Genomic DNA, 26,150 nt, shown 5'->3' with positions numbered 1-26,150 from the left:
CCGCAATTTCTTCGCCGCAGGACGAAAACGAAAACCTCTTGGAGACGTTGCTGCTTTGCGGCGCCCAAACAATGGAAATGGAGACGCATCAGCTGTTGCATCTGGCATCCAGGAGAGTGGAGCTCATGAAGGCAGCAGCAGTTCACATTGGAGTGACCAGCCGTACTAACGACCAGTTTATGCATCCAATCACTGTACGAAACCAGTGCGATGCAGGCTCTGTCTGGTCTTTCGCCTCCTGTCCAGTGCCGCTATGTACTTTTGAATATTATTCAGTGTGGCAACATGCATGAAGTCCTTCTACACACTATGATTGCAAAGTGCGCGCCTAGCGACGCAAAATGTGGAGACATGCGTGCCTCTCAAAGCACATTCGTCAGAATATCTTCCGTGTCTGTGTTGCTCCTCAGCCTTCGCAACTAAACGAGCTAGTAGCTGTAGCAGGGAAAGCCTGTCTCGACGCCCTCGTGGACGTAGCAATATGATGGTTGCGGAGAACAGCTCTAACTGATATGCAGTCAAATTACGCGGACTCGTAGAAGACGCGCTGTGGGAGAGGCAAAGTGGAAGGAAATGAATCGCGAAACATGAGAGATCTCAAAGGCTGCTTCTCCCTATCACGAACACACGAATAAGACACTGCAAACTAGAATCGCGCGTCGAGGAAAAGCATCCTAAAGCGCAGTCCCATGGGGGACTAACGAAAAACCCCGCGAGCCCTTTAGAGCTCTTCATTGTTCTTCGCGGAAAACCGTTACGGTGTAGCACGGCGTCACTGCAATAACGATGTTTCTGACCGACAGCACGAGGGCACAGGTTGTGCCACTTACTGCACTTTGCCAGTGGCCGTTCTAGAGTCCAGAACCGTTTCCACTCATTCTACTATTCTCAAGGCATCGGGTCGCATTGTCCTGGTTGAAGCGCTCGCCTTCCATATCATACGAGCAATGCCCATAAATCCGCGCTTCGGCGGCGACCGCGACGGGTCATAACCCACAAAGAACATCGAAATTCTTAAGCAGCACATTTCCGGCGCTTACCATAGTAAATGCTGGCTAATATGCTTTTTCTCAGTAGTGAAGCTGCCCGGGCCAACACAGCGGCGTTGAGTGTCAGACAAATATGTACACATAACTTGGTATTAATGCAAGCAGAACTACAAATGCAGTCAGGGAAAAAGCACCACTACTCACATTTCATCATCCCTAACCATTCCTGCGCACCCTGGCTCTGTAGAAGTGGGTAGCTCGAGCGCGGGTCGTGTGGTCTTGCCGCCATCTAGGATGTCTCGGCGCCTGCTTCCCAACGAGGTAAGGCGTCAGATGCTTCGGAATTCCTCTGCTTCGTGGTGGGGGAGAAGTCAGCGCCTGCTTGTGGCGAGGGTTCGCGTTGCAGTCCACTCCCAGGACTGGAACGTGCCAACGCCGAACCACGTAGCGGCAACTGCTGCAAAGAAGCTCGAGAACACCCCGATGCCACATGAGACAGATGGGGCTTGAGGGCGTAATAGCCCGTAATAGAGGCTGACGTACGGGCGATGCGCCGCGCGTCCTCGTTGATGTGCCTGCACCTTCTTTTCGATGAACTGCATCTGTGCTGGGCTTTGTCGACGTATCTCCGGAGGCAACCGTCAGCACACCCATGGCCCGCTTTCCCTTTAGAAATGCCGTGTAGTTTGAGCTGCGGCAGTCACCTGAGGAATCGTTGTTGGGTGAACCAACAGTGGCAGGAGGAAGACCTACGATTCCAGCATGCACGAAGCTCCTCCGCACTCCCCTTGATACGGGATGATTTGCATGGACGTTTGCCGTCGACATTTCATGCGGGGGACGGCAACTGTGCCAACGGCACTGAAGAACAAATGTCTCTCCTCGCTGTACCGCGCTACACCGCTTATCCTGTTCGTGGGTGGTGGTGTTCGTGTGGGCAGTCGCAGCTAGTAAGCTTGAACTCGGTCCCCACGCGAGGGGAAAAATCTTTCGTTGCAGCATCCACCGCGCATGATGAAGATTTATCACAAATGCTTTCTCCGTTCCCCACATGGCAATCGATAGTTCAGCTGGGTGCCGCAGTCGCCGCGACACCCGCCTCAGCAATCAACCGGAAAATCGACACTCCAACAAATGACAAGAAGTTCATTTCCCATAGCCAGTATCATGGCACATTTGGAAGGACTGCTATCAATTCTCCTCGAAGGAGCCAGGATATCCGACCGTAGTACAGACACTCCGGCATAGTGCTCTGGGGGCTTGACATACGAGGGCGCTCCACTTCTACTGTCGGCGGCGCGGGGAAAATGGTGCATTTTCCTTGCATCTAGAATATTATTTTTATATATGCCATTGATTCCAAGTGGGAGGACTTTTTCCATGAGCCTTGATCACCAGGAACGTTGTGTAGGACACCTCGCCAGGCGTTCCTACTGTTGCTGTGTTGAAACCGTCCGGGGTCATTAGTTCTTTTTGGAGTGGCATTTTCTGCTGAGTTCTAGAGGGTTGTCTGTCTACGCTGAAAGAAGAAGAAGTTCGACTGGACCCGCATTCCATCTTCCTGAGCTAGCTGAGCAACGCGTGGGCCCGTGTGCTGGCTCCATACGCATGCTTCCTAGCTGGGGAACAGGATCTACCCCAAAAAGAACAGCGGTTCAGGGGTGTGAAAAGCAGAGCCTTGGAGGAGTTGCAAGGGATTACTAGGCCGCCTGAGGCTGCAGACCAGCCTCAGCTTGTCTCTTGCATTTTCTTTTTATCGGAGAGGCTAGCACACACTGACCTGTCGAAGTGTCGCAACGCGGCCAGCCCCCTTATCAGAAGTGATCCCCTGCAGCATTATGCAGGGTTTCTTCGGCCACTACTTGCCACCAGCTGGCGTGGCAAGCCTGCACAAGTATGCATACGTCTCAGGGCATCGTACTCCCTTTGACAAGATTATGAACCCATGGTGGGAAGCAGTGGAGAAATTGGTTCCGCGTTTTGTACACCCGAACGCGTTGACTGTGTCTAGCTGCACGTCGGCCATCATCGGGTGCTGTTTGCTGCTTGGTTTCTGCCCCTATCTGTGTGAGTACCCTCCTCGTTGGGTCTTTCTCGTCTCGGCAGCCCTCTTTTTCTTATACCAGACTTTAGATGCAATCGATGGAAAACATGCACGTCGCCTCGGTCTCTCATCTCCCCTAGGCCAGCTCATGGACCACGGATGCGACATCATATGCACCACTCCGCTGACGTTGCTTGGGACGGCCATCATTGGAGCGGGAGTGGGGCTTCGGCAGTACACAGTTTTGGTTGTTTCTTCACAGCTCTTACAGTTTTTGTACACAGTAAGTGCAGGCTAAAGACCCGTACAAGACACTGCTTCTCTTAGTTTCTCGTGACTCCAACCTGCCCGCAGACTACGAGCTGCACATATGATGCACGGAATTCTCGTTTCCTAAGGAGTATGCGAGTGCATAAACCCTCTGTGTCTCCTTGCATGCAGTGGTGGGAGCTGCACTTCGGCGTGTTCTACACTGCCACGGGCATTATTGGCGTGACGGAAGCCCAGCTTACGGTAGGGAGGCTGTTGAGTTCATGGACGTGAATCTCCTCCAGTAGTGAACAATCAAAAAGTGTGCATCTGTGGGATTGCCCAACGGGGTCCCGGAGCACCGCTACCATGTTTGAGGCTTCGGGCGCCTGAAGAGCTGCGGAGGGATATTATAAATGGCGAGTATGAGTACACTGGGCAGTTCAGTGTGTTGCACGTGCGATTTTTTTTGTGCCACACAACAGGTCATCTTCCTGTCTGTCCTCGGCGGAACCTTTGGCCCTGAGATTTATCATGCAGATCTTCTCCAGTTTCTCCCGGCTGCAATTGGGTGCGTTGCAGCAATTTAATGCGGTCGCAAATCCAGGAGGTTAATCTCTGTGCTGCTTGTACACTCCAGCTGCCAGCTGTACACCAGCTGTACTCCCCCTTGCAAGTGCTTGCATGTATAGCATACAGTTGCTGCGACAACAGTTACAGCAGAGAGCCTGGGGCCCACGTCTTGTTGATTCAAAGATGTCTAATCCTGCCCATACGTGCACTGCTGCGTGGGACGAGTACTTGCCAGTCGATCTGCGGAGGCCATGCATGCAGGATACCGCTGGCGAAACTCGCAGGAGCAGCTGGATTGAGTGTTACGGCGAGCGTCGTATTTCAGCTGATGTTGATAGCTTGGTGAGTAGGGTATTCACTGCTTCCTCGTAGCTCGCCGCAGTGCATGCAGGGGCAGCTTCAGACATTTTTCATACGAGACGCAGGGCCTGATTTCCCCCAATTGCGTTGTCGCAGCAACTCCATGCTCTGCATTCTGAACATTGTTATGGGAATAAGGCGGGCACCACAGCCGTTGGTGGCCCTCGCGCAGGTGGTCGTGTTCTTGGTGTACATCTTCGTGCAGGGAGTTGTATACATGCATTGTAAGGCACTCGTTAATTTCGAGGACAGTGTTCATACGCTAATCTGATGTAAATTTTACGCTGTATGTAATGCACAAAGTACATTTAGTGGTCGTGCATTCGTTTCCGCTCCAGTCATTCGTCGGGCACCGCATGCGGGAGTTAGAGAAGGCTGTTCGGTGATGTCTCGCAGGCTTAGTGTGGCGGCCCGTCTTAAGCCCGTACCTCGTATACACAGCAATTTGCTCGACGTACTCCATACTGCTGCTGCGTCTTTGCTTGTCGGCGACGTGCCGCTTTCCTTACAAGTTTGTTCAGTGGCCGATGCTGCCGCTGGTTGCTGCTGCCGCCGCACTTTGGCTTGGTAACCTGACAGCTAGTCAGGAGTTCTGGGCTATCGCCGTGAGTCAAAGAACCAGTAGTGCGGTCCTGCTTTTGCTCCCTGCTTTGGTGTGTTGCATGCTGGTGGGTAAAGCCTTCCAGTGACTGAGTACTGTCTGGTGCTCTGCCTTCAGGCTGTTTGCGTCTTCAACTGTATCTACCTGGTAGACTTCGCATGCACAGCGGTGTCTGACGTATGTAACGGGCTGAACATAACTTGCTTCACGGTTCCCAAACCAGGAACTTCTACCCAGGCCCCCTCAAAAGCCTCTAGAGAACGGAGGAAGGCCGACTGAAAACTAGGGAAACGATATTTTCTTCGGCGCTAAATACTTTTTTCGAAGTGGAACACCATGTCCCCCCACCGTAGCTTAGCGAAATGACGTACGGGTTCAGCGCCTTTCGAACGTAGGACATGTCAGTAGTATGCAACACTTCACCCCACAAAACTAAACCCTTTGGTGAGATGGCAAACGGCAGTAAGCCAGACCGCACGATTGGGATTACATCAATTACATCACTGTGTTCGGCCTCCAACTTAACCGGCACTTCGATGGATCAGTCCAGCAACTCCTAAGGCAACCTAAACTGAAAATGCCGGACAACCGTTGAACGCAGGAGAGATGACACGCAGCAACAAGTCGAAAAGCGAAACACACGCCCACCAACACCAAAACAAAATAGATAGTTAACCCCAAGGGGTCGGATGGATGCGCCGACCCCGCCGATCGGTGTAAGGGCAGGACAACGCTTGAGGAAGGTCCGAGCAAGCTCGTTCCCCTATCCTCTCCAAACAAAAATTGTTGTGACATGTTTGGATCCAGTTGGATCCATATCAGTTGTCACACTGATAAGAACAGATACTACACTTGATCATAGCCAAAAGGCCGAGAAGGTATGACATGCATGCTCCCGCTGGGCCCCACCCTGGGGTGCCGTGGACAGCGAATAAGCCTCGTTTCTGGCATTCCAGGAAAAAGTCCTAGATTGCTCGCCTTTTTGGGGTGCAATTAATGGTTTTTTCCCTTTGATATATCTATTTAGTTCATCTTTGTCTTCCTTACAGCTAGTATCGAGCAGAGGTCACAGTTCTCTTTAGGTCCCCACGGATGCGACGAAATGTAAAATCACAGCTCTGCTGGCTTGAAGCGTTCCTTTTGATCTCTTCCACTAAGCAAGTCGCAATTTCTGGAAAGTTAGGCGTTAATTAGGTCTAAAATGGAAATTCTTCAAGGTAATAAATGTTTCAGGAGTTTGCTACCGCGGTGCTAGTCCTTGCTCCAGTGGGCGGAAAGTATGTACGTCTCTGCAACCTACTCTTGTACGAACGCGGTTGATTAGAACATTCAATTTAGACTTATATCATGAAAAGTTTGCCTATTATTCGCTATAGTAGGAAGTGCAATGGGCGAGTGCTGGCGCGTCGCGGCAGCGTTTGTGGACCCTTGAGCCGACGTGCTCTGCCGCCAAGCGGCCAAACCTACGCAGGCTACACCTTGTGAATACTAGAGAGACGCATTTATTCCCTCTTTGTGCTCATTGGAACTAATATTAGAAGCACACATCAGTCTCGCCCACATGCCCTAATAAGGAGAGGGGCACTTCAAGACGTAAGTGTTGCTGTGCTGATGAATTTCGAAGGCATAGCTGACAAGCCTTTAATGACGGAACGGGTACAGATCTTATAGGCGGGACGTCCTTCAGTAGCCCCACACTTAGTACGTACAAAATATAGGGCTCTCCTGCTCGTACACGTTCGTACCGTCATCTTATAACGACTTCCGTGTTGTAGCATAGGTGGGAACTTCGGCGACCGGGAAATGCCACTACCCTTAGTGTCCTGTTACTTATTCCGTCAAGTTGATGCGCATGCTCTGCATGTGTTTTTGTCTTATGGCTGACTTCGGGCTACTGAACAACGCGGAAGAGACAATCCGGTGGGGCGGCACATCTGTGAAACAATAGCGCCGATCTCCTAAGGCCAGCTCAATGAGAACATAACTCTCATGCTGACCGAAAGGAGAAAAGCTCGTTTTATTTTGATTTTCAGTACGAATACAAACTGTGAAAGCATTGCCAGTCGATCCTGTAGGTCTGAGAACCTTTCGGCTAGGGGTGTCAGAAAAAGTTATCGTAGGGATAACTGGTTTGTTGCACCCAGTCCATAGCGACATTGCATTTTGACCCTTCGATATCGGCTCTTCCTACCACAAAGTCGTAGTAGTCTCAAAGTGTCGGATTGTTCCCCCGCCAATAGGGAACGTGAGCTGGCTTGAGACCGTCGTGAGACAGGCTAGTCTTACCCTACAGCGGCAACAATCCAACTTAGTACGAGAGGAACAGTTGACTTAGGTACTTCGTTAATGCGGCTAGCTGAGAAGCTAGTGCCGCGACTCTGCCATATGTTGGATTATGACTGAACGTCTCTAAGTCAGAATCACTGCAGGCTAAGGAGTGTTTCTCATCGTCTCATTTGTCACTTGCATCTCCACTTCGTACCTCACACGCAACATCTCAGCAAAGAACTCTGCGTCATGCGCCGGGCGACAATTGAAATTTCCCACAGTTGGCCTTGTCCGATGCAAACGATTTCGGCACAAACCGGTATTGTAAGTGCGAGAGTAGGCTTGTCATACGATCCACTAACATTCACCCTGCGCTGTACGGTGTATTTCCCTTGCTGTTCACGCTTGCGGGGACAAATAAGCAGCATGTCTCCAACCGGTGCTTGAAATAACTACGTAACCGTACGTGGAAGACACTTCGGTCTTCCATCTACCGATCGAATGACTACGCTTCACACCCAAACAAGCCTACACACAAAAGTGTTCAAAGCAGGCATCGACCGTCGCAAGCTTGTAAATGGATGAAGGGCTTCGATTGTATACATTATGCATGTTTGGACAGGCACTGTTGGAGAACCTCTAGGGTACCATGCAGGCACGATTGAATTGAGCTCTATTATGTTTGCTGGGCAGAAGGAATTCCAGTTAGCGGTACATGCAAAAGTTTTTCGACGTACATGGATTATCGCTAGCCATCGCGCTATTTCAATAATTCAATGCAGTGATGCCTTGCGTTCCCTCAATGTATTTGCCGTGCTTAAGAGGAAACCAAGCAATGCATCCTTCTCTAACAGCAAACATATGGAATACCAAAGTGAATAGCGAGCAGGCATAACGGATGATGAGGCATATGGCAAGAAACCTTGAGAAAACCTGGCAGGGATTCTATCCCTTCATTGGACTTCTTATGCTTGCTGAACGTTTGGAACCGCAGTGCATTGCCCTAGCTTTGGCAGCCGTTGTGTGGAGCTGAGCGTTTTTCTATTGCTTTGCAGGCATGTACAACACCCAAACCAAGCGAGATCCGTTTGTCTCAGCCGCAAAAGCACATGAGTGCCCAATGCAAGGTGTGCAACCCGCAAGCCCGATGCAAAAGGGATAATGAGGAGCGATTGGCTAACGCAAAATGCTCGCTCAACCTAGCGAATGCCCAGTAAAAAGCCGAATTAATCCACTAATAACAGGCACTTCTGCACAGCCATTAACAGCTTTAGAAAGGGGTTGCATCGTAATCGTCGGGCATGGTCTCGCACAACATGACCGTGTGTAAGCTGCCTGCTGCTATTGCCGCTGCTGCCAAGATTGCCTTTTTATCCTATGTCCCTGCTGCTATGAAAGCATTCTACGGATGCTTCAGAGAGAAACCATTAGTTACATACAAAGAGGATACAGCTGATTTGCCGGTGCCGGCTTTCGAGGCTGTTTGCACTTGTCGCCGCTTCACCAGCGATTCCTGCTGGCACAAGTATCGTTGCTCCTGGAACGAAGACTCTCCGCACCTTTGCAGTGGACACGGCAATACTTGACGCAAACAAGCAAGCACTACCCAGAATCACTGCAGCAACTGCAACAGCACTAGCAGCGGCAGAACCTTAGCCCAAGGTAGCACCACTAGAGAAAGTTGACACTCAGTAAAACGCCAGCCGATAAAAGCACAGTTCAATTAAAAATATGGGCCAGCACCAAACAAGCGCACTTGAAAAGCGATAGAACGAAGCAAAATAGTACATGCATGTGTGGCCGTTTGGGCTGCCACTCCCGCCAGTTGTTGCATCAAGCTACAGTATTATGTTGCCTCTTGTGGAGAGCATACAAAAAGAATAAAATGCATAGTTTATCAGCTAACTGCTTTAGACGAAGATGCTGTTCAAGCGGATGAAGCAATTGGCGCTGGTGTGAATGCATGCATGCGCCTAGCCCCAAAACATCGGTGAGTGCGGGGCCTATTCGAAAGGGTCCCCTTGTGCCGGCTTCTACATGCAGTTGAAAACAGGAACTTGAGTTGTTGCCGCATCTCTGGTGATCGGGGATCACTTTGCGGGGTAATTTTGGAGAAATTTAAAGGAAGGAACGCCACAAGCCCGCTTCCACGGTAAGCGGCACCCCGGCGTGGGGGGCCCTGTGGGGGAGTGTTGTAGGGGGCGCGTTTCCCACATTGGCTTTTTTTGTAGTTTATTTGATTAGAGTATAACTAAGACAAGCTTTCTGAGGTCTGTGCACCTAAGAAGGTCGCAGCGCAGCCGCGCAGTGCTTCCGCCTGTTCAGAGGTGCTACTCATGTGCCGTTTCTGAAGGAGTGTCTGTGCCTCCGAAGTTGCGTTTGTGTAAGATTAATACTGGGGAACAGTGTACGGGTAATAATCAGATGTTCTTTGTGACACTCTGTCTGTGCTTCTCGTGTGTTGCGCTGCAGATGGCTCCCGTTTCCACCGTAAAGCGCACCATCGTCAAGAAGCGCACAAAGCGCTTTAACCGTTTCCAATCGGACAGATATAAACGCCTCAGTGTACGTTCTGTCCCTGATGCATTCCTTGTGTGCGCCTGTATTACGCCTTCGCATGTACTGCCCTTGCATAAAGATAGAGTCGGGATTCACGAAGCGAACATTTCTCGATGTATTTTGTCTACATATATGTATATGCATGCGTATGCATATTTTTAGCTGCTGCTTGACTGATTGTGCACAGCCATCATGGAGAAAGCCCAAGGGTATTGATTGCCGCGTGCGCCGCAAGTTCAAGGGCACGAACCTCATGCCCAACATCGGCTACGGGTCGAACAAGAAAACTCGCCACATGCTGAGGAACGGCTTCTACAAGTTCCGCGTCGAAAGACCCCAGGACATTGACATGCTGTTGATGCACAACACGAAGTTCGCAGCAGAAATTGCATCCGGCGTTTCCTCTAGGAAAAGAAGAGAAATCATTGAGAGGGCAGAGCAGCTCAATGTCCTCGTCCTCAACAAGTCCGCAAGGCTTAACACAGCTGAGTACGAATGAGCGCGCAGCTGGGCGGCTGGGCTGTGGCCTCAGTTGAGAAAAAGTTTCATCCACTCCCCAAATCACCGCCTGGCGGCTCGATGGGGGCAGTTGAGACATTTTTTCCAGCCCTTTGGGTTAAGTTATGACAGTTGGATTTGGAATCACCCATGTGGTGGTTCATTTGCAAGAGTATAGACAGCAGCTGTACTTGCAGTCTCCCGTCTCTCCTTATTAGACCTTAGACCTGGCACTTCGCTTTCGAAAATTTGTTGGACAAACGCATAGTTATAGGTTAGGTTGCCCAACAGCCTTACAGAGGCAAGCGAGCGGCGTGTGGTTCGTTTCTCAGTGTGCAAGAAGCGGTAGTACACATTTGCAGGGGAGTGCTCGTGAGGCCAGTTTCGGCCAATTCAGCACCTTACGCAGTTGAGTATCCTGAGTTACTGTGCAAGCGTAGTTGCAGGCAGCGCCGCGCTTTTTTACAACTTTCTAACGGAAAAGTGCATCCAGAGGCCTTGTTTCTTGTATTTGCGAACTCGTTTATATGCTCCTACGGTGACACTCTGCAGTTTTTCTGTTTTGAGTTTCGGAATGTAGGCGGCCAGAATGTCGCTACACCTGAAGATTTCCATTGTCCTTTGGAGCGATTTGGAAGGGTTTCATAGGGCTTGAGCGGAAGGAGCCGCGTTTCGTGCTGAGTTTTCCAATAAAAAGATGTTTTGTAACATCATCATAATTGCCTTCGGGTTTTCGTTTGTGGGCGTGCTCGGAAATGATGGGTGGTGCAAGGCATCACCGCATGCGGGCCTTCCCGATTATGCGCGTTGTCTTCCCGCTGAGCAAGCCATGGCTCGATATGTGGTTGAGGTGGCGCCTCTTGTTGGATTTGGTTTGGAAACAAAGTGCGACAGATTCACATATGCAAGCGTTTGAGCTTTAAGTGTATTGCTGATGCCTAGAAGCGACGTGAGACTCATTTTGGAGGGGTCGAATGGCCGTCGTACGAAGCCGATTTCTATAGCCTCTGTTAGTGGCGGAACAAGCAAGCGGTGAGGAGTGTTCTTTCTTTTCTGTACTTCATTTTCCCCTTTACTTTGGCGATTTGGGGCAGACTCACGGCAGATCGCGTTGATGTCAGCAACCCCGAAGTTATTCATGCTTACATCAGCAGTCCGACTGCGTGGGCGTGCCGACAAATAACTGTATGGAAAGACTTTCGCTATTGGATCTTCGATTGTGGAGAGGTTCTTTCGCCTCTGTCTCCCGAAGGAGTGAGAAACCTGCTAGTCAGTACCATAAAGAACACAAGTTAACAGAGGAATGCAGTCTTTTGCACTGTCGGGAAGCAAAGTGTACGAGCTGGCTGTTCTAACGGGGACAGACCCAAAAGGCAAGTTGCCAGTTTCACGGTTATTACACCTCCACAAATGCGATGCGAATAATCATAGGTAGCCTGCACCCGCGAGCGCGAATTTCACTAGTTGGGTCGGTGCGCACCTCTGGGCCGAAGGTATTAGAGGGCAGCTTTCCCCCGGGGAGCAGCCGAGCGATCCGCTTGCAAGCTGCGGACGGTGAGACGCGTCAGTTTCGTTCATACGTACTTTGGTCAAGCCCTTTATTGCTCCTCCCTACAGTCGGCTCCCTGCAAGCAGTGGTCCTCACCAACGATGCTGCTGCCTCGCCTTGGTTCTGCAAACACGTGACAGTCCGTTCGGACGGCAGCACGGCCAACTTCAAGGTCGGAAGGTGGATTGGAACCCCGCATCCTTCGTCGGTTTATGTTTCGCTATACCCGTCTGGGTTGGAGTTGACGCCTCAAGATATCGACTGCCACACGCGAGCTGCAGACGTGTTTGAAGGGTATTTACACACATGCAGCTACCAACCAGATGATGATCCAACACGGAAATAAAATTTTTGCGTCTTCAGAAAGCCAGGTCTCGCGAACGCAGCAAAGGTTCACTGCCCCATGAACTGCCAAGCGTCCGAATTTGCCCATACGCAAGGGGCTTCGCTGCATCCGGCGCCTTCATCAATATGCACAGCCGCCATCCTGGATGGTCTGATGAGTCCCTCAGGTGGCGACCTGGTGGTGACCGCTGTAGGGCCAGTGGAGCAGTATGCGGGCGCTGCGTACAATGGTGCGTTGAAGTATGTTCTACTTATGCGCGGCATCGTGTGCAACGGCGGCAAACCGCGCTGGCAGGCATTGAGTCAGTGGACTTCGCCTACTCCCCCGAAAGGCAACAATTCAGCTTCCACATGTACCTCGTCGGTGGGCCAAATGCTGAGCAACGGCTTCGCTGGGCAGCTGAGATCCTGTGTTTCCCTCAGATTCTGTAGACCTCATCGAGGCGTCTATTCGCGTCATCAACGGTGGGCGGTTCTGCCCATACGAAATAAATCATCTCGAGAAAATTCGCATTGAAAAAACAGAGTTTGGAAACCTTTCGTCTATTGGTCGGCTTGAGGTGAAGAATGGCGCGGTTTGGGGGAGCGTATGGTGCGGACGTTTTTCTTCCTTGAACAACCTATGAAAAAGGCACAACTGGTTTATCCTTTTAGCAACAAAGGCGACTACTTGACGTTTTCACCTCAGTCAGCATTAAAAGCTTGCCAAGAACTCGGTAATTGCAGCAATTCTCCCTCAGGTTCAGTTGCGCGTCACTCCCTCTCATTCTGAATGCCGTCTCAGGCTTCAAAACGGGCACGCTTCTGCTGGATGGGTGCAAAGACGTGGAAGGAGCCAACGTGTGCGCAGAGAAGGGATACCCGGTGGCGAGCGCGGGTTAGTTCAGATGTTTTCAATGCGATTGATTCACTTTTGCACGCTTCACACCTTGCAACTTGTTCAGGCATTAGTGTAAGAACGTTCTCTACTTTCGCGCTGTGCACTGACCCAACATACCACCTGATCGTCTTTTAGTGCAGCGGAAATGAGGCCTCTCTGGCTGAGTGCGGAGCTGAGAAGCCTCCAGCCATGTGCCTCGAACACAACGACGATGTAGCCATCAAATGCACCAACATGGTAGCTGGGATAGAGCCTGAAACCGGCACCATCCGCCTCGTGGGTCCCACCGGAACGCCGGCTCCGTCCGGCCTTGGCCGACTGCAATTCTACAACAAAGGTGCGTGTGCTCCCAAGCCTATCGGGAAGAGTTCATTATCTTCTTTAAACCACTCAGTATCTTGATAAGTTGATACTCTTATTTACCCATTCAATATCTTGATGATCTATTTTCTTCTTTAATCACTCAATATCTCGATGCAGGTTTCGGCAGCGTGTGCTCAGATGGGTGGAGTATTAAGTCCGAGCAAGTGGCATGCCGTCAGATGGGCTACAACAATGTGAAGGTGAATGCAAGACGCATTGCTGAAAATACAGCACCTGCGCATCACTACCGCACTGCTCAGGATAAAGGTCCTGGCAACGAAAGCTGCTCCAGTATAATGGGGCAGAATTACTGTGGACCCGAGCAGGAGAAGATTGCTGCCGTCAACTTCATGTGCACAGGTGCGCCGGTTGCTGCTTTCTAATCTCCAGAAGGACTTAGGCTAATTGCCAATGTTCAGGCAGAGAGGCTTCTCTTAATCAGTGCCCTCACGCTGTAGGCGATGATATTTACTGCGTGCATGCGGAAGACGTGGTGATTGCATGCGAGGGCGATGGTGACCCATCTGGCGTTGGGGCCTTTCACAAAGAGGAGGCGCTTGTTCAGAAGAAGCGGTTCCTCTCTTTGATTCACCTCACCTGCTTCGACAGCCTCGAAACGGCACAAGGCTTAGGCGGCCCGCCTGGCACGATGCATTTGGTTGCCTGTCCTCCGAACTGCAGGCAAGTCAAAAGCAGTTGTTGCATGCAGCAGCAGCGGAGTCGCTAAAGTCACTCCCCACAGCTCTGCCGGAGGAGAACTGAAAGGGGCCTATATCTACACTGGAAGCTCCGCAGTAGGCCGAATTCCCTCTTCCCCCCCTCTCTCATGCAGAAAACAGAATGCACACAACAGGTATGCCGCGCTGCCATCCACAGCGGGACGATCACCCAAGAAGGCGGCGAATTCCTGGTGGTCGTTGGACACAGGCAGCACCACTTTTTAGCTCTTGAGAGCCACGGCATACACAGTGAAGAAAGCGGTGCATACCCAAGATCATGTGAGTAGTCGTAGATGAACTGTGGTGCATGCAGCGGGTTCATAGGAACACAAAAACTTATCACTGGAATGTAACATCGACGCCCATCAGTCACTACTGCGAAACTGGACCACTCCGTTCACAACCTGGTCGTCTCAACTCGCAGCCATGCGATGCTGCAGTCGACAGCAACCGCTGCCCCGCCTCTAACAGGGAGCGCAACTCTCCAGGCACAGCCTTCTCCTCTCCAGTCTGCTGCTGCTGCTGCTGCTGCTGCTGCCACTGGCGCTGCTATTCAGCAAGGCGCGAAATCTTCCTCGGCCGCTGCACCACCTACGACAGCGGAAAACTCCGTTGTGGCCAACACGGCTCAACGAAATGCAGCAGCACAGGGCCCTGCTGCCGCCCCGTCAAAACCCACTGTAGTACTAAGCTCGAGCGGTGGCGTCACCCTGCAAGCACAACGCAGGAAAAGGCGGGGCGCCATCAGTGTAAGAAGGCCAAATGCTGCGTTGCACAGAGATAGCGCAGATGGTGCTGGCGCTGCCGACGGAACACAACCCCAGCTGCCCTTTCCTTTAGCAAGTCAAGGCAGCGGCTCGCCAGCAACGGCGGATGACAGTAGGAGGCTTCTCGCGAGTGAGTTGTTTGGCACACATTTTACTGCCTAAATGCCTTTCCAAACAGCAGCAGCAGCAGCAGCCGAAGCGCCGTCGCTACAAGCATCTTCAAGGACACCCTACACCCGCATGATGCGAATTCGTACTACACCCGCGTCCCAACCAGAAGACATTTTTCACTGGTTTCCACCTGAAGGATTTAATGGTGCTGCAAACGAACTGCTGCGCACAACAACAAGCAGATAAACGTAGTAATAGCAGTGATAGTGGTGGCTTCAACAAAAGCAGTGCTTATGAAAATGAGCTTCATAAACATCTCAGGGTTTCATGGGAAGCCATCGGATTTTGTGGACACCTCCAGTTTGGCTGCCGGAAGTCTAGCGTCATCGATAAGGGACTTCACCGTCGTAGTTCGCGCAATAGTCACAGGTGGGGCGTCAGCTGCGGCGGCAACCAACATACACTCACCTCGAGAGCCACTCTTTGTCTATCTGTTTGTCTGTACAGGAGGGGAAGGGCAGTGGAGAACGCTGCTCGCCCACAGCGACTGCGACGGTTTTTCCCTGGTGGTGGACCCGAACGACGAGCTGATCTTTGAACAGACTTGCCATCCCCACCAAATCAAGTTCGGATTCAAACCCAAGTTGGGAGGTAAACTGCAGAGGAACATCAATTATCTCACAAGTTCTTAAACATATGCGTGTACTAACCCCCAACTCCAAAACCTTAAACCCTATGAAATGCAGAAAAATTCGACGCCGCCGCCGCATTTTCCACTGCAACTCGTTTCATTCAACTCTTCGTAAATGGCCAGCCAGTGGCGACTGAGAAGGCGGATTTCGACATGAATTTGAGAGTGAGCCGCCGAGACAGCTGATCGCCTTTATACCCAAATGCCACCATGTGCCACTGCAGGGCCGCATGACCATTGGGAGGGCAAGCGCAGCAGAAGCGGATTACTTTGAAGGGGACATTTTAGGAGTTAAACTCTTCAGCCAGGAAGTCCCAGCAACGACAATACAGAATGCCTTTTCTGCGGAGACGCTTGCTGCCCATATTCCTCAGGCGCCGAGCGAAAGCAGGCGTACAGAGGACGGGCGACTGTGTCTTTCTCCCTGTTCTTTGCAGGGACCTCGATGGGCAGCAGCAGCAGCAGCTGCTGCTGCTGCCAGGGTTACGAAACCTGCAGTGCTTTTATCTTGCACGGACAGCTTGCGTCGTGTGGAGTTTAATGGGCGCATCGGCCAGACGTTCCTCGCCGTCTGTCCTCCTGACTGTCTGCACGCCAAAGCGCTCCTCGAAGGCTGTAAATTCTTCACCGCCAGAAGTTCCATTTGCAAGGCCTCCCTACATACGGGCGCTATGCCCAAGGAGGGAGGAGAGGTGTTGCTGACTGTCGCTGAAGGCCGTACCTTCTACGATGCCTCCCAGGGCCACTTCGGTACGCATGTATTCGATTCACGCATGCAGCAGATACATCATTTCTGCTGCTCCCTCCAGGCATTCGCAGCACGCAAAGCACAGGACCGGAGCTGCGGTCCTTCTCCGTTGAGGCGGCACCTCCCTTCAGGGTTCTCTCGTGCGACACAAATGCAACATTTGCTTTAAAACTGGGAGTGGGAGAACGCGAACTCGTCGTGTGCCCCGCGGGCTGTTTGGCACGCAGCAACGCTCGTGTGTACGGAAGCGGTGAGTTTAGATATTTCCATCCCCCTGAAGCACTAGAAATTAGCTGCTTTAAATGCCTCTACTATAGGGTTCTATAGTCTTCTCTCTTCTGTTTGTCGCGCGGCAATACACGCTGGAGCACTGGTAAGCTGGCAGTACTGCAAGCAGTAGTGTCAATGCAATACATAAATAAATACATGTCAATACATATTTATTGCTACGCTGTGCTGCGACCAGAAGGACGTCGGGGGCGAAGTTGAGATCATTGCATCAAGAGGCCGCCAGCGTTTCTCCGGCAGTGCAGTTAATGGAATTGCATCCGAGACGAGCGGGGAATACATTCGCTCCTTCGTGTTTGTCACGCCGTCTTCTGCAAGCAGCAGCGCTGAGGGTGTGGAGGCCATCTCGAGATCGACCGCAGGAAGCCAGCGGCAGCTGTCTTGAGTGCAACGTCGTTGTCGTCGTCATAATACGATTCCTAGTTGCATGCAGTAGATCGCACAGCTGTCCTCTCCGCTTCGTTTCTACCTACGGCTCCTAGGCCCTACTTCGGCAACTATATAAAGAAACATATAGCACACAGTCTAGTAAAATATACAACAGACAATATAATAAAATGCACAACACGAGGACCTCAAGCCCTGTTGGAAACCCCCATGGCGCAACAGAAAACTGAAAAAGACTTGCAGGGCAGAAACCCTCTTAGGTCCAAGGGAATAATCCCCCCCAAATTTATTCATACGCAAACAGCCACTAAAATGCGAGAGAAGTTCATCAATATTTCGTTGTTTTCGTTTAATGGCAATAGTAACGAAGCGGAGCGGTTAGCAAAGTCCCCTAGAGATAACAACGGGGGAACATATGGAGAGCAGATCGCTGGCTTTGCTTCTAAAGCCAACGGAAAACTGTTCAAGACAAGTATTTGTCCTTCATTTCGTCGTAGTGATGTCTGTTCCAGCCATCGCGGTACAGGTGCTCTGTCTGCAGAGAAGAGCAAAAAACAAAAAAAAAGACCCGCCGAACAGTCTACTGCGCGCCACCTTAATTAATCAATAGCATTAATTAAACTTTAATTAATTGTTATGTACTCAAGGGAAATTCAGATAGCTCATCAAAGCAACTCAAAAACACGCAACCGACAGCACAAACGGACGCACGTGCAAAAGCGCAGCGGCAAAATGCCGCAACTGCATGCGACTTTTGTCGCCTTCACTTCCGTTGCTCTTTAAAATGACAAGAGAAAGTTGGTGTGCGTTTGCAATACATCAAGCTGCCGCTGCCTCCCTAACGCGCTTTACAGCGCGTGCCCTGCCTATGAAGGCAGTGGGTCCTGACCTCTTTGTAGTATTTGCGTAGCTCCATGGTAGTTTGTATGCAGGGGAAGAGAACCATGAAGGCGCCGGCGCCGACAAGAATAGGGGTAAAGCTGAACGGCTTGCCTGGGGGTGGGTTGACGGCCTCGTTGACTATGACGGTTTGGTATTGCGTAGGCCGCGGGTTTGCGTTGAAGAGCCTCCCTCCGTCTGTACTGAAGAAACGCGCGGTGCTATCAAAATTGTTCTTCAGCTGCCGGCCAACGACGCCGACAACGGATACATTCCGTGCATTACGAGAATGCATGCGGGAGAGAAGAAGGGGAAAAGAGTTCATTTTCTCCTATTCCAGAGTAGCTGAAGCCATCGACATTACAAATAAACACTTTCTAAAGCACTTAATGTGTATTTCAGCCGAAGTTTCGCGTTCTTTTTCACCTCTACACCATCCGTGGGTTCCGTGCCTGTAGGGGCCTGCCGCTGTTATCGCCGCCGAAGTCTTGTAAAAGAGTAGCGCCGATATATTAATTCCTTTTCTTCTGCATTGTTTTTATATTCCCTTCCCACATAGTGTCTTTCTAGACGTTCTTGAGCCCCCAATTTTCACGGTTTTACAGACAAACACAAACAGCAACCCCCTTCGTTCGGTCCTTGGACTACATAGACAAGGCGTGACATTTCCAGTGAATCTGCCCCTTTCATTGATTTTGGTACTTCAACGACTCGGCCTCTCTTTGCTGGAGTGTGTGTGTGTGCGTTTGTTCTGTCTGCATGCGCTTCCACTGCGCGCATTATCTCATTTCAATTTGTTGATCTGTAGCCGTTGTTTTGCGGGGCCCTGAACCCATTCAATGAAGCGCCCAACTAATGCCTCATCATGAGCACCTCCAAGGCCAAGACGGATCCCCGCTTTCTGGGGGTTCCGATGCGTTGGGTGGCGCTGCTGGCGTTGGTTGGGCAGACGGTGGCTGGGGTGAGCGTCTTGCGTTTATCTCGTTCTGGCAAGTGGTCTGGAGACGTGCCTTACCTCACGACAACAGCAGTGGTTTCAGCAGAAGTGGTGAAGCTGTTGACGTCTCTACCGCTGCTGTGGTTTGAACAAAACTGCAGCTTTCGCCAGACGGCCGCTGCGGTGTATCGAGGCATTATCGCGAATCCTATAGAGATGGCGAAAGCCGGCGTTCCAGGGCTTCTATACGCTGTGCAGAACAACTTAATTTTTATTTCTCTTTCGAATCTGTCTGGCGCGATGTACCAAGTGACATATCAGCTGAAAATACTGACAACTGCTCTGCTGTCGGTGCTCATTCTGGGGCGTCGTCTGTCCCTCCTTAAGTGGTCTGCTCTCATTCTACTCTTTTTAGGAGTCAGTTTAATTCAGTACCCCACAGCATCAGAGGCCCCCAAGGCCCTTGCGGCGGGGGGAAGGCCGCAGAATGCGTTTGTTGGGTTGGTTGCGGTGTTGTGCGCATCTCTGACGAGCGGCTTAGCTGGGGTGTATCTTGAGAAGCTGCTGAAGGAGAAGACAACAACTATCTGGATTAATAACATGCAACTGGCAGTCTATGGAGTTGTTGCGGGGCTTATAGGTGCCTTCTGGAATGACGGAGATGCAATATACGAAAAGGGATTCTTTCAAGGATACACCGGAATGACGATTGCAGCAATTCTGCTGCAAGCGTTGGGGGGGCTGGTGGTTGCTGCTGTGCTCAAGTACGCAGATAATATACTAAAATGTTTCGGAAATGCCCTTTCCATTGTTTTTTCGTGCATTGTTTCGTGGACAGTTGCAGGCGACTTCCTCCCTTCGCTGCTGTTCTGCTGCGGCACAGCTTTCGTTCTCCTCGCTACTTATCTCTACATCGTTGAGAACCCGCCGCTTTCCTTCTTTAGAATATTAAAAAGTAGACCGACGTATGTCGCACCAGGAAGAGAAGTGGATACTGCAATCGCAGTAGCGGATTCAAATGCCGTTCAGAGAAAAAACGATGCAGCAAAGGGCCCTCCTCCCTAGTTTGCTGCAGCACAACTTTGCTACTGCAGCAGCGACTGCCGCTGCTTCTGCTGCTGCTGCAGGGCAACTCGTAGCAGCTGCTGCACAGACAGAAACCACCTGCTCGGGGGGCCTTCAGTGGGCTTTCATTGGGCGTTCAGTGATGCCGCGGAAACAATTCTGTTTTTGCTATAAGGTGAATTGCGTCGAAAGAGAAGCCAGCGAACGCGAGTTGCAACTAGAAGGGGAGAAGAAGGACCTTTGTTGCCCTGTCCCTGCGCTGCTGCTGCTGCTGCTGTACATGCATGCATGCATGCATGCATATAGATTAGCGTGCATCTGCAACACGACCTGCTGTATTCAAGAATATACGACAAGTCCGCTACAATGCGCTAAGGACGTAGTGAATGCTTTAATGAAGGCAGGAGGCAAGACCAAGAAATGAATTCAACAGACAGCCGACGTGCCTTCAGCAGCAGAAGATCGGCTTGGATGTAACAACAAGAGACTACGGCATGAAAATCACAGAGTTGCAGCTGCAACCACGTTTTAATTGAAATTCAACAGAGTTTAACATGAAGGCTTACCCCCCTAAACTCAACGCAGAATAATGCAACTTCTGCAACAACGAGCGGCTGTTGCTGCTGTGGCTGCTGTTGCTGTTCACTGAACACCTCAATGCGGTAGAAGAAAGAAATTGCCATTCGATTGTGCTGTCTGCTCATCTGATGGTCTTCAATCAATTGCTATTTCATATGGACTATCACTTCTATCAAGATTTCGGCTTCTGTTTCCGCTGCTCCGAAGACGAATCGAGGAGTCGAGTCAATAGACCTGAAAATCCCGAACCTGAAAGAAGCAATACAAAAAAAAACAAAAAGAGGTACAGACTAATCTATATGCATGCATGCATGCATGCATGCACAGTAGCGATAAGAGCCCCACCTACACGATAATATTTGCATGTCAGCAAAAGTAAATTCCCTCAAGTCCTGCATTAAAGTGCCGGCGCACAAGGACACACGCACTCGCTGCACGTACACCTGACAAATAAGAGTTAACTCACTCGGTTTCTTCGAAGAGGGAGCTCCAGATAAATCTTGAGGGCTCTGATGCGACTTCGGTTTCGGTTTCGCTTTCGGCAGGTCCCGCGTTCGAAACCCATCAAATACAGGGGCAACAGTCCGGCTGCAAAAATTCAACAATAAATATATGCATATATATATGTATTGGAATATGATTACGTAGGAGCCGAACGTGTAAATGTATACGGGTGCTACCCTGAAATCATCCCATATATATATTTATAAACATATGTACATATATATATATATATATATATATATATATATATATATATATAGTATGCATACAACGGAAGATCTACCTAGAATACCATCATACTGTTATACATAGATATGTATGAAGAGCCATATACATATATATATGTATATGTATATATGTATTCGGATCTTGTCTTTTTGTTACTCTCTGTCTCACCTGCTGCTGCCGGACAGTTCCAAATCTCTTTGAAACATCGGCGAAAAGCGGATGCAGGTTGGGGGTAATCCGTTTTTGTTTATTTTATTGTTTCGACTGAATTGCTTGGGTTTAAGCGCATTATTAACTTGCACTGTTGCTGCTTTTTTAAGGAGGTTCTCCATTTCGTCCTCGTCGCTTTCCGAGTGTTCTGTCAGCCGGACTTTCTCGTCTTCAACGGCGGCTTCCTCTTGCGGCTTGTTGTTGCTGTTGTTGCTGGTGCTTGTTTTCTGCGCGTTGTCGCCTGTATTTTCGCCAGTTCTGCTTTCTGCTGTCCCTTTATGGATCGGTTTCTGCTCCGTTTCCTTAGGTTGCGCAAGCCGCAGCATTTGAATTTTCTGGCGGCGAGAGGCGTTCTCTCTGCACTTCGCTACGAGCTGCGCTGGGGTCGTTTGCGCCTTTACTGCCGCCTCTTCTGCTGATACTTTCTGCTCTTCTGTCAGTGCGAGAGTAGACCAACGCACTATATCCTCAGCCCCAATTTCTGCTTCATTTTCTTCTTCATCGCTGCCGGAAGTGCCGTCTGAATCGTCGTCTTCAGACAGCCAGTCATCTAAGTCGAGTGCCTGCGAATAAGAAGGGAAAAGGTGAAATAAACAAAAGAAGAGACTTAAACCGATATATGTAAATGCAATATAACACATGCAAAAAACGAACTCAGAAAAATGATACGTGAGTTCACGGACGCACCGCAAATGCGCCGTCGCCGAAAAGTTTTCTGCGTTTTGCAATTCGCCTTCTTCTTTCTTCCAGTTCAATTTCCAGCAATTCCTGTTCAGTTAATTCTTGTACTCCTTTCTCGCCTCCGCGGCGGTATCCTGGGAAAGGACGACGAAAAGAACGAAAAAGTTAAAGCAAATGGCAGTTAAGACGAGGCAAATAAGCGGCAGTGGCTGTTTATCACGAGGGTTCCTTGCAAATACCCAAGCAAGCAAAGATAAACAGGAAAGAGAAGAATAAAAACATTTCGCGGAGTATTTTATGGTTTATTTACTTCCGATTAGGCGTTCATAAACTTCTTCTTCTCTCTCGCCTAGGTCTCGTTGCAACTTCATATTCATCGCCTCGCGATCTTCGTTTCTTTCCTCTTCCTCTGCATCTTCAGGCTGTGCTATTAAATCCTCAAGAAACTCTCCTTCACTGAGTTGAAAAATAAACAACAAAAACAGGAAAAACAAAAAGAAACGGACACCAGGAAGTGGAAAAGAACGCAGAATTAGGAGCGCACTGCCACTGTGTAGAAAACAAATGGCAAAAATAAGAAGAAACAAACAACAAAGATACAAAGAGACAAACAAATTAAGTAGAAAGAGACAAACAACAAAAATAAAAGAAACAAATAGCAGAGTTCCACAGAAACAAAGAACGCAAACAAACGAAAGAAGCACCAGAAGCAAAAGAGAAATAAACAAATATTATATTTCCAGTCGCCGGTATTAATTCAAATAAATAAACAAACAAAATAAGGTAAAACTTTGAACACGCATTTACGACAAATGTAGACGACGAAGACCAATACCCAAAACAAGCACTAGATGAATATATATAATTATAGGGCAAAAAAACGAATAATAGATAGATAAAACTATACAATTAAATACTAACCTGTCTTCTTCATCATCTTCTTCATCATCGTCTTCTCTGGCTAGTCGATGTTTTAATTCTTCTAAAGCCGCTGCATAGTCATCGTCGTCTCGTAATTCTTCATCGTTTTCTTCCGCTTCATATTCCACCATTCTCCGAACTATTTCGCGCATTTGTCTGAAGGGCAGATCAAACAAAAACAATAAAAAGAAAAAAATTAAATGCAGCACAATATTTATTTATTTATTATCATTATAATTATTACAATTTACGCAAATACACAGAAATTCAAATTTAGATAAAGCGGCACATATAGTTCATATACATTATATACATTAAACATAAGATATCTATATGAAGAATTTTACATATATAGCATATATACGAGATATATATTATGCACATTACTTACCGCTTCCTTTCTATTCTTCGTTGCTTTCTGTACTCTGCCTCTTTCTGTTTTCTACGGAGTTCTTTCTGTCTTTTTTTCTCCTGCTGTCTCCTCCTTTCCTCATTATCTTCTTCTTCTGCCTCTTGTTCTTCTTTTTCTTCCTCTCCCTTTTCTTCTTCCTCTTCTTCACCTTCAGCATGTGTCGCCTGTGAACTTTTTCGGTCGTCCGCTGCATTTTCTGCATCTGCTGCTGCTGTTGCGTCAGCTGCATCTCCTGCTGCCTGTGGGGACCCCTCTTTCCCCTTTTCGTTTTCATGTCTGTCTTCTGCAGCCTTCACTCCCTCATCGCCGGCTGAAGCTTTTGATAGGGGCAAACCGTCTCCCTGAGATGCAGAAGGATGACGACTAGATTCTGCTGCAGCTGCTGCAGCAGCAGCTGCTGCTGCATCCGCAGCAGCAGGAGCAGCAGCATTTGTCGCGAGTAGATCGTCGTCAATGAGGCGTCTTTTCTTTTTCTTGTGCGCCTTTATGATCTGTTCTTCGTCTTCTTCTTCTTCGTCTTCTCGCACCGTTGGTTTCCTATTCTTAGATATTTCAGCGATTGGCAGCTGCACCTTACCCTTCATTTTATTCAAGGTGAAGCGGAAAAGTTCTGTCAGCTTCATCTGCCGGGGGCCGTTGCAGCTGTAGCTGCGGCCGCCTGCCTCCGATCCCTTCTCTGCTGCTGTTGCTGTCGCTGTTGTTGCTGCTGTTGCTGTTGTTGTTGCTGTTGCTGTTGCTGTTGCTGTTGCTGCATGCGGAGCGACATCTGGGGTGTCTCCGCACCTTTCCGCCTCCTTCGCCTCTTTCGTCTCAGCCGACGATGCAACAGCAGCCGATGCAGCGGACAGCACAGACGGATCTGCAGCTGCAGCAGCTGCTGCATTTGTCTCGGTAACTGCACCAGCAGCAGCAGCAGCGGCTGCAGAAGGAGTCGAAGGAGTGGAGGCGGCTGCTGGCTCTCGTTCAGTGGATGCATCCGTGGGGGTCTCTTTAATTGTTGCATTTTCTTTTTCTTTTTCTGCTTTTGTCTCTCTGGACTTCACATCGTCTTCATGGAGTTGTGCAGATGCTGTGGGTTGGGGTGTATAGGCAGCTGACTCCTGCTGAACTTGCAAGCCCGCCTCTTGCTGCACTTCATCACTTGCGTTTCTTCTTTGTTTTGGAGTTGCTGCAGAGCATTCTGCTCGCCCCTGGCTGGCTGCCTCTTCAGAGGCAGATTCACTAATCTCCACATTCCTCTTTCTTAGTCTGCCTACAGACGCGGGGGTTAAACGTTGCGGTGTACGCGCACCTGGTGTATGTGCTCGCGACTGCAGCGGCTGCTTTCCGGGCTTTATTGGGGTGCAGCAGGCGCTTCCTTGCCGCGAAGCAGCAGCAGCAGCAGAAGCAGCAGCAGAAGCTGCTCGCAGAGGAGTAGAAGGATCGCGGAGTGTCTGTTGAGGTGAGGGTTCGCCGTTGTCTCTTCTGTGGTTTTGCATTGCCACTCGTTTGCGGCTGGAAATCGGAGACGCAAAGTCTCTTTCTTTCTGTTTGTTTGTGCTTCTACTGCTGCTGCTGCTGCTGCTTCCTTTCGTCGCGGGCTCACCTGCTGCTGCTGCTGTTGTTGCTGCTGCTGCTTTTGTTTCTGCTTCAGCTTTTGACGTTTCACTGTTGCATTTTTCCTGCAATTTGCATAGAAGATCGCGGGGTATGAAGTCGCCCTTAGAGGCGAAAATATTCCAGGGGGCGTAACCAAACACCGTCTGCAGCTCCGCCCAGTGAGCGGCTGCCTGAGGCTGAACGAACGGATCTTCTATTCTTTCAACAGCTGCAGCTGTCGGCGCTTCTAAAGAATTTTCCCGCACATTCACCAACCCGTAACGAGAAGCCAGTGCCTGCATACACAAGCAATGCACAATAATGCAAAAGTAATAGTCGTATTTATCTATTTATAAGTAGTATATACTGACTTTTCTGCAGAAATATACATATGTTAATTTGTACAAACATATATATATATATATATATATATGTCTATATATATAGTCTACGACGGTGTGGATATATGAAGAGAAGACACATGAAGGGAAGACACAAAAAACACAGAAAACAGAGACAGATGACAAACAAAGCAATAGAGACAATGTAGGAAATTATCCTTAGCAACGGGAGCAGCAGCAGCAGCAACCAAATAAAAGAAGTGCCTAGAGAAGGAACAGCAGTAACAGCAGCAGCGGCCGCAGCACAGTACCGGCAACAGCGACATCGTCAACAGAAGCAACAACAGGTACATTCATCGTAAGAAACTCCAATTAAGCAGAAGGCTTGCAGCAACACCAGCAGCCGAAGCAGCAGCAGCAGCCCAAGCAACAGCAGCAGCAGTAGCAGCAGCAGTAGCAGCAACAATCCGTACCAACTTATGGGGCTCTGAAAGGAGGTTGTGCATGCGAGGTAGCTGGCGAAGATATTCTTCTACAGCTTCTCGGTGTCTTCCCTCTAATTCCTTTGGAGGCCGTACATACACTACTTCCTGAGCACAAACAAAAGAAAAAAAAGGAAACGCATGCATGCAACACAGAGAATTGCAGAGAGGGAGAAGCCTCCTTTAAAGAGATAAAACAAGAAAAAATATACGGAAGAAATAATTAAAAAAAAACAAAAACTCGCGAAGCAAACAACGGGAAACAAACGTCGACTGTGTGCTGTCTTCATCCCTTACTAAACAATTGGTATATTATAATATGTATATATATATATATATATATA

At 49.5% G+C, this 26,150-nt stretch overlaps 6 protein-coding genes across 6 annotated transcripts; 5 read left to right on the top strand and 1 right to left on the bottom strand.

The window, feature by feature from the left end:
• Positions 1 to 8,270: 8,270 nt before the first annotated feature.
• EAH_00001080 (ribosomal protein L32, putative) lies at positions 8,271 to 10,142 on the top strand (the record flags this gene model as incomplete). The annotated part of the gene is made up of 4 exons (XM_013396068.1): positions 8,271 to 8,410; positions 9,209 to 9,236; positions 9,557 to 9,649; positions 9,831 to 10,142. The coding sequence occupies 4 exons, from the start codon at positions 8,271 to 8,273 to the stop codon at positions 10,140 to 10,142; spliced, it is 573 nt and encodes a 190-aa protein (XP_013251522.1).
• Positions 10,143 to 12,093: 1,951 nt separating this feature from the next.
• EAH_00001070 (hypothetical protein) lies at positions 12,094 to 13,661 on the top strand (the record flags this gene model as incomplete). The annotated part of the gene is made up of 5 exons (XM_013396067.1): positions 12,094 to 12,265; positions 12,459 to 12,584; positions 12,820 to 12,912; positions 13,103 to 13,252; positions 13,396 to 13,661. The coding sequence occupies 5 exons, from the start codon at positions 12,094 to 12,096 to the stop codon at positions 13,659 to 13,661; spliced, it is 807 nt and encodes a 268-aa protein (XP_013251521.1).
• A 767-nt stretch (positions 13,662 to 14,428) lies between these two features.
• On the top strand, positions 14,429 to 15,567 carry EAH_00001060 (hypothetical protein, conserved; the record flags this gene model as incomplete). The annotated part of the gene is made up of 2 exons (XM_013396066.1): positions 14,429 to 14,894; positions 15,383 to 15,567. The coding sequence occupies 2 exons, from the start codon at positions 14,429 to 14,431 to the stop codon at positions 15,565 to 15,567; spliced, it is 651 nt and encodes a 216-aa protein (XP_013251520.1).
• Positions 15,568 to 15,796: 229 nt separating this feature from the next.
• On the top strand, positions 15,797 to 16,987 carry EAH_00001050 (CpCCp3, multidomain extracellular protein with a signal peptide and the following architecture: LH2+LCCL+2xSR+LCCL+pentraxin+2xLCCL, related; the record flags this gene model as incomplete). The annotated part of the gene is made up of 3 exons (XM_013396065.1): positions 15,797 to 16,316; positions 16,632 to 16,687; positions 16,781 to 16,987. 3 exons carry the CDS (start codon positions 15,797 to 15,799, stop codon positions 16,985 to 16,987), a joined length of 783 nt encoding a protein of 260 aa, XP_013251519.1.
• A 1,746-nt stretch (positions 16,988 to 18,733) lies between these two features.
• EAH_00001040 (UDP-N-acetylglucosamine transporter, putative) lies at positions 18,734 to 19,870 on the top strand (the record flags this gene model as incomplete). Its single annotated transcript, XM_013396064.1, has 1 exon — positions 18,734 to 19,870. One exon carries the CDS (start codon positions 18,734 to 18,736, stop codon positions 19,868 to 19,870), a length of 1,137 nt encoding a protein of 378 aa, XP_013251518.1.
• Positions 19,871 to 20,621: 751 nt separating this feature from the next.
• Positions 20,622 to 25,830, bottom strand: EAH_00001030 (hypothetical protein, conserved; the record flags this gene model as incomplete). Its single annotated transcript, XM_013396063.1, has 8 exons — positions 20,622 to 20,698; positions 20,916 to 21,037; positions 21,350 to 21,954; positions 22,079 to 22,206; positions 22,383 to 22,528; positions 22,994 to 23,149; positions 23,385 to 25,279; positions 25,798 to 25,830. 8 exons carry the CDS (start codon positions 25,828 to 25,830, stop codon positions 20,622 to 20,624), a joined length of 3,162 nt encoding a protein of 1,053 aa, XP_013251517.1.
• Positions 25,831 to 26,150: the final 320 nt, after the last annotated feature.

The sequence above is a fragment of the Eimeria acervulina genome, genomic scaffold (genome assembly GCF_000499425.1).
Source record: "Eimeria acervulina Houghton genomic scaffold, Eah_scaff3, whole genome shotgun sequence".
NCBI lineage: Eukaryota > Apicomplexa > Conoidasida > Eucoccidiorida > Eimeriidae > Eimeria > Eimeria acervulina.
The sequence above is the reverse complement of the archived record's forward strand: the minus strand, read 5'-3'. Positions and strand labels throughout refer to the sequence as shown.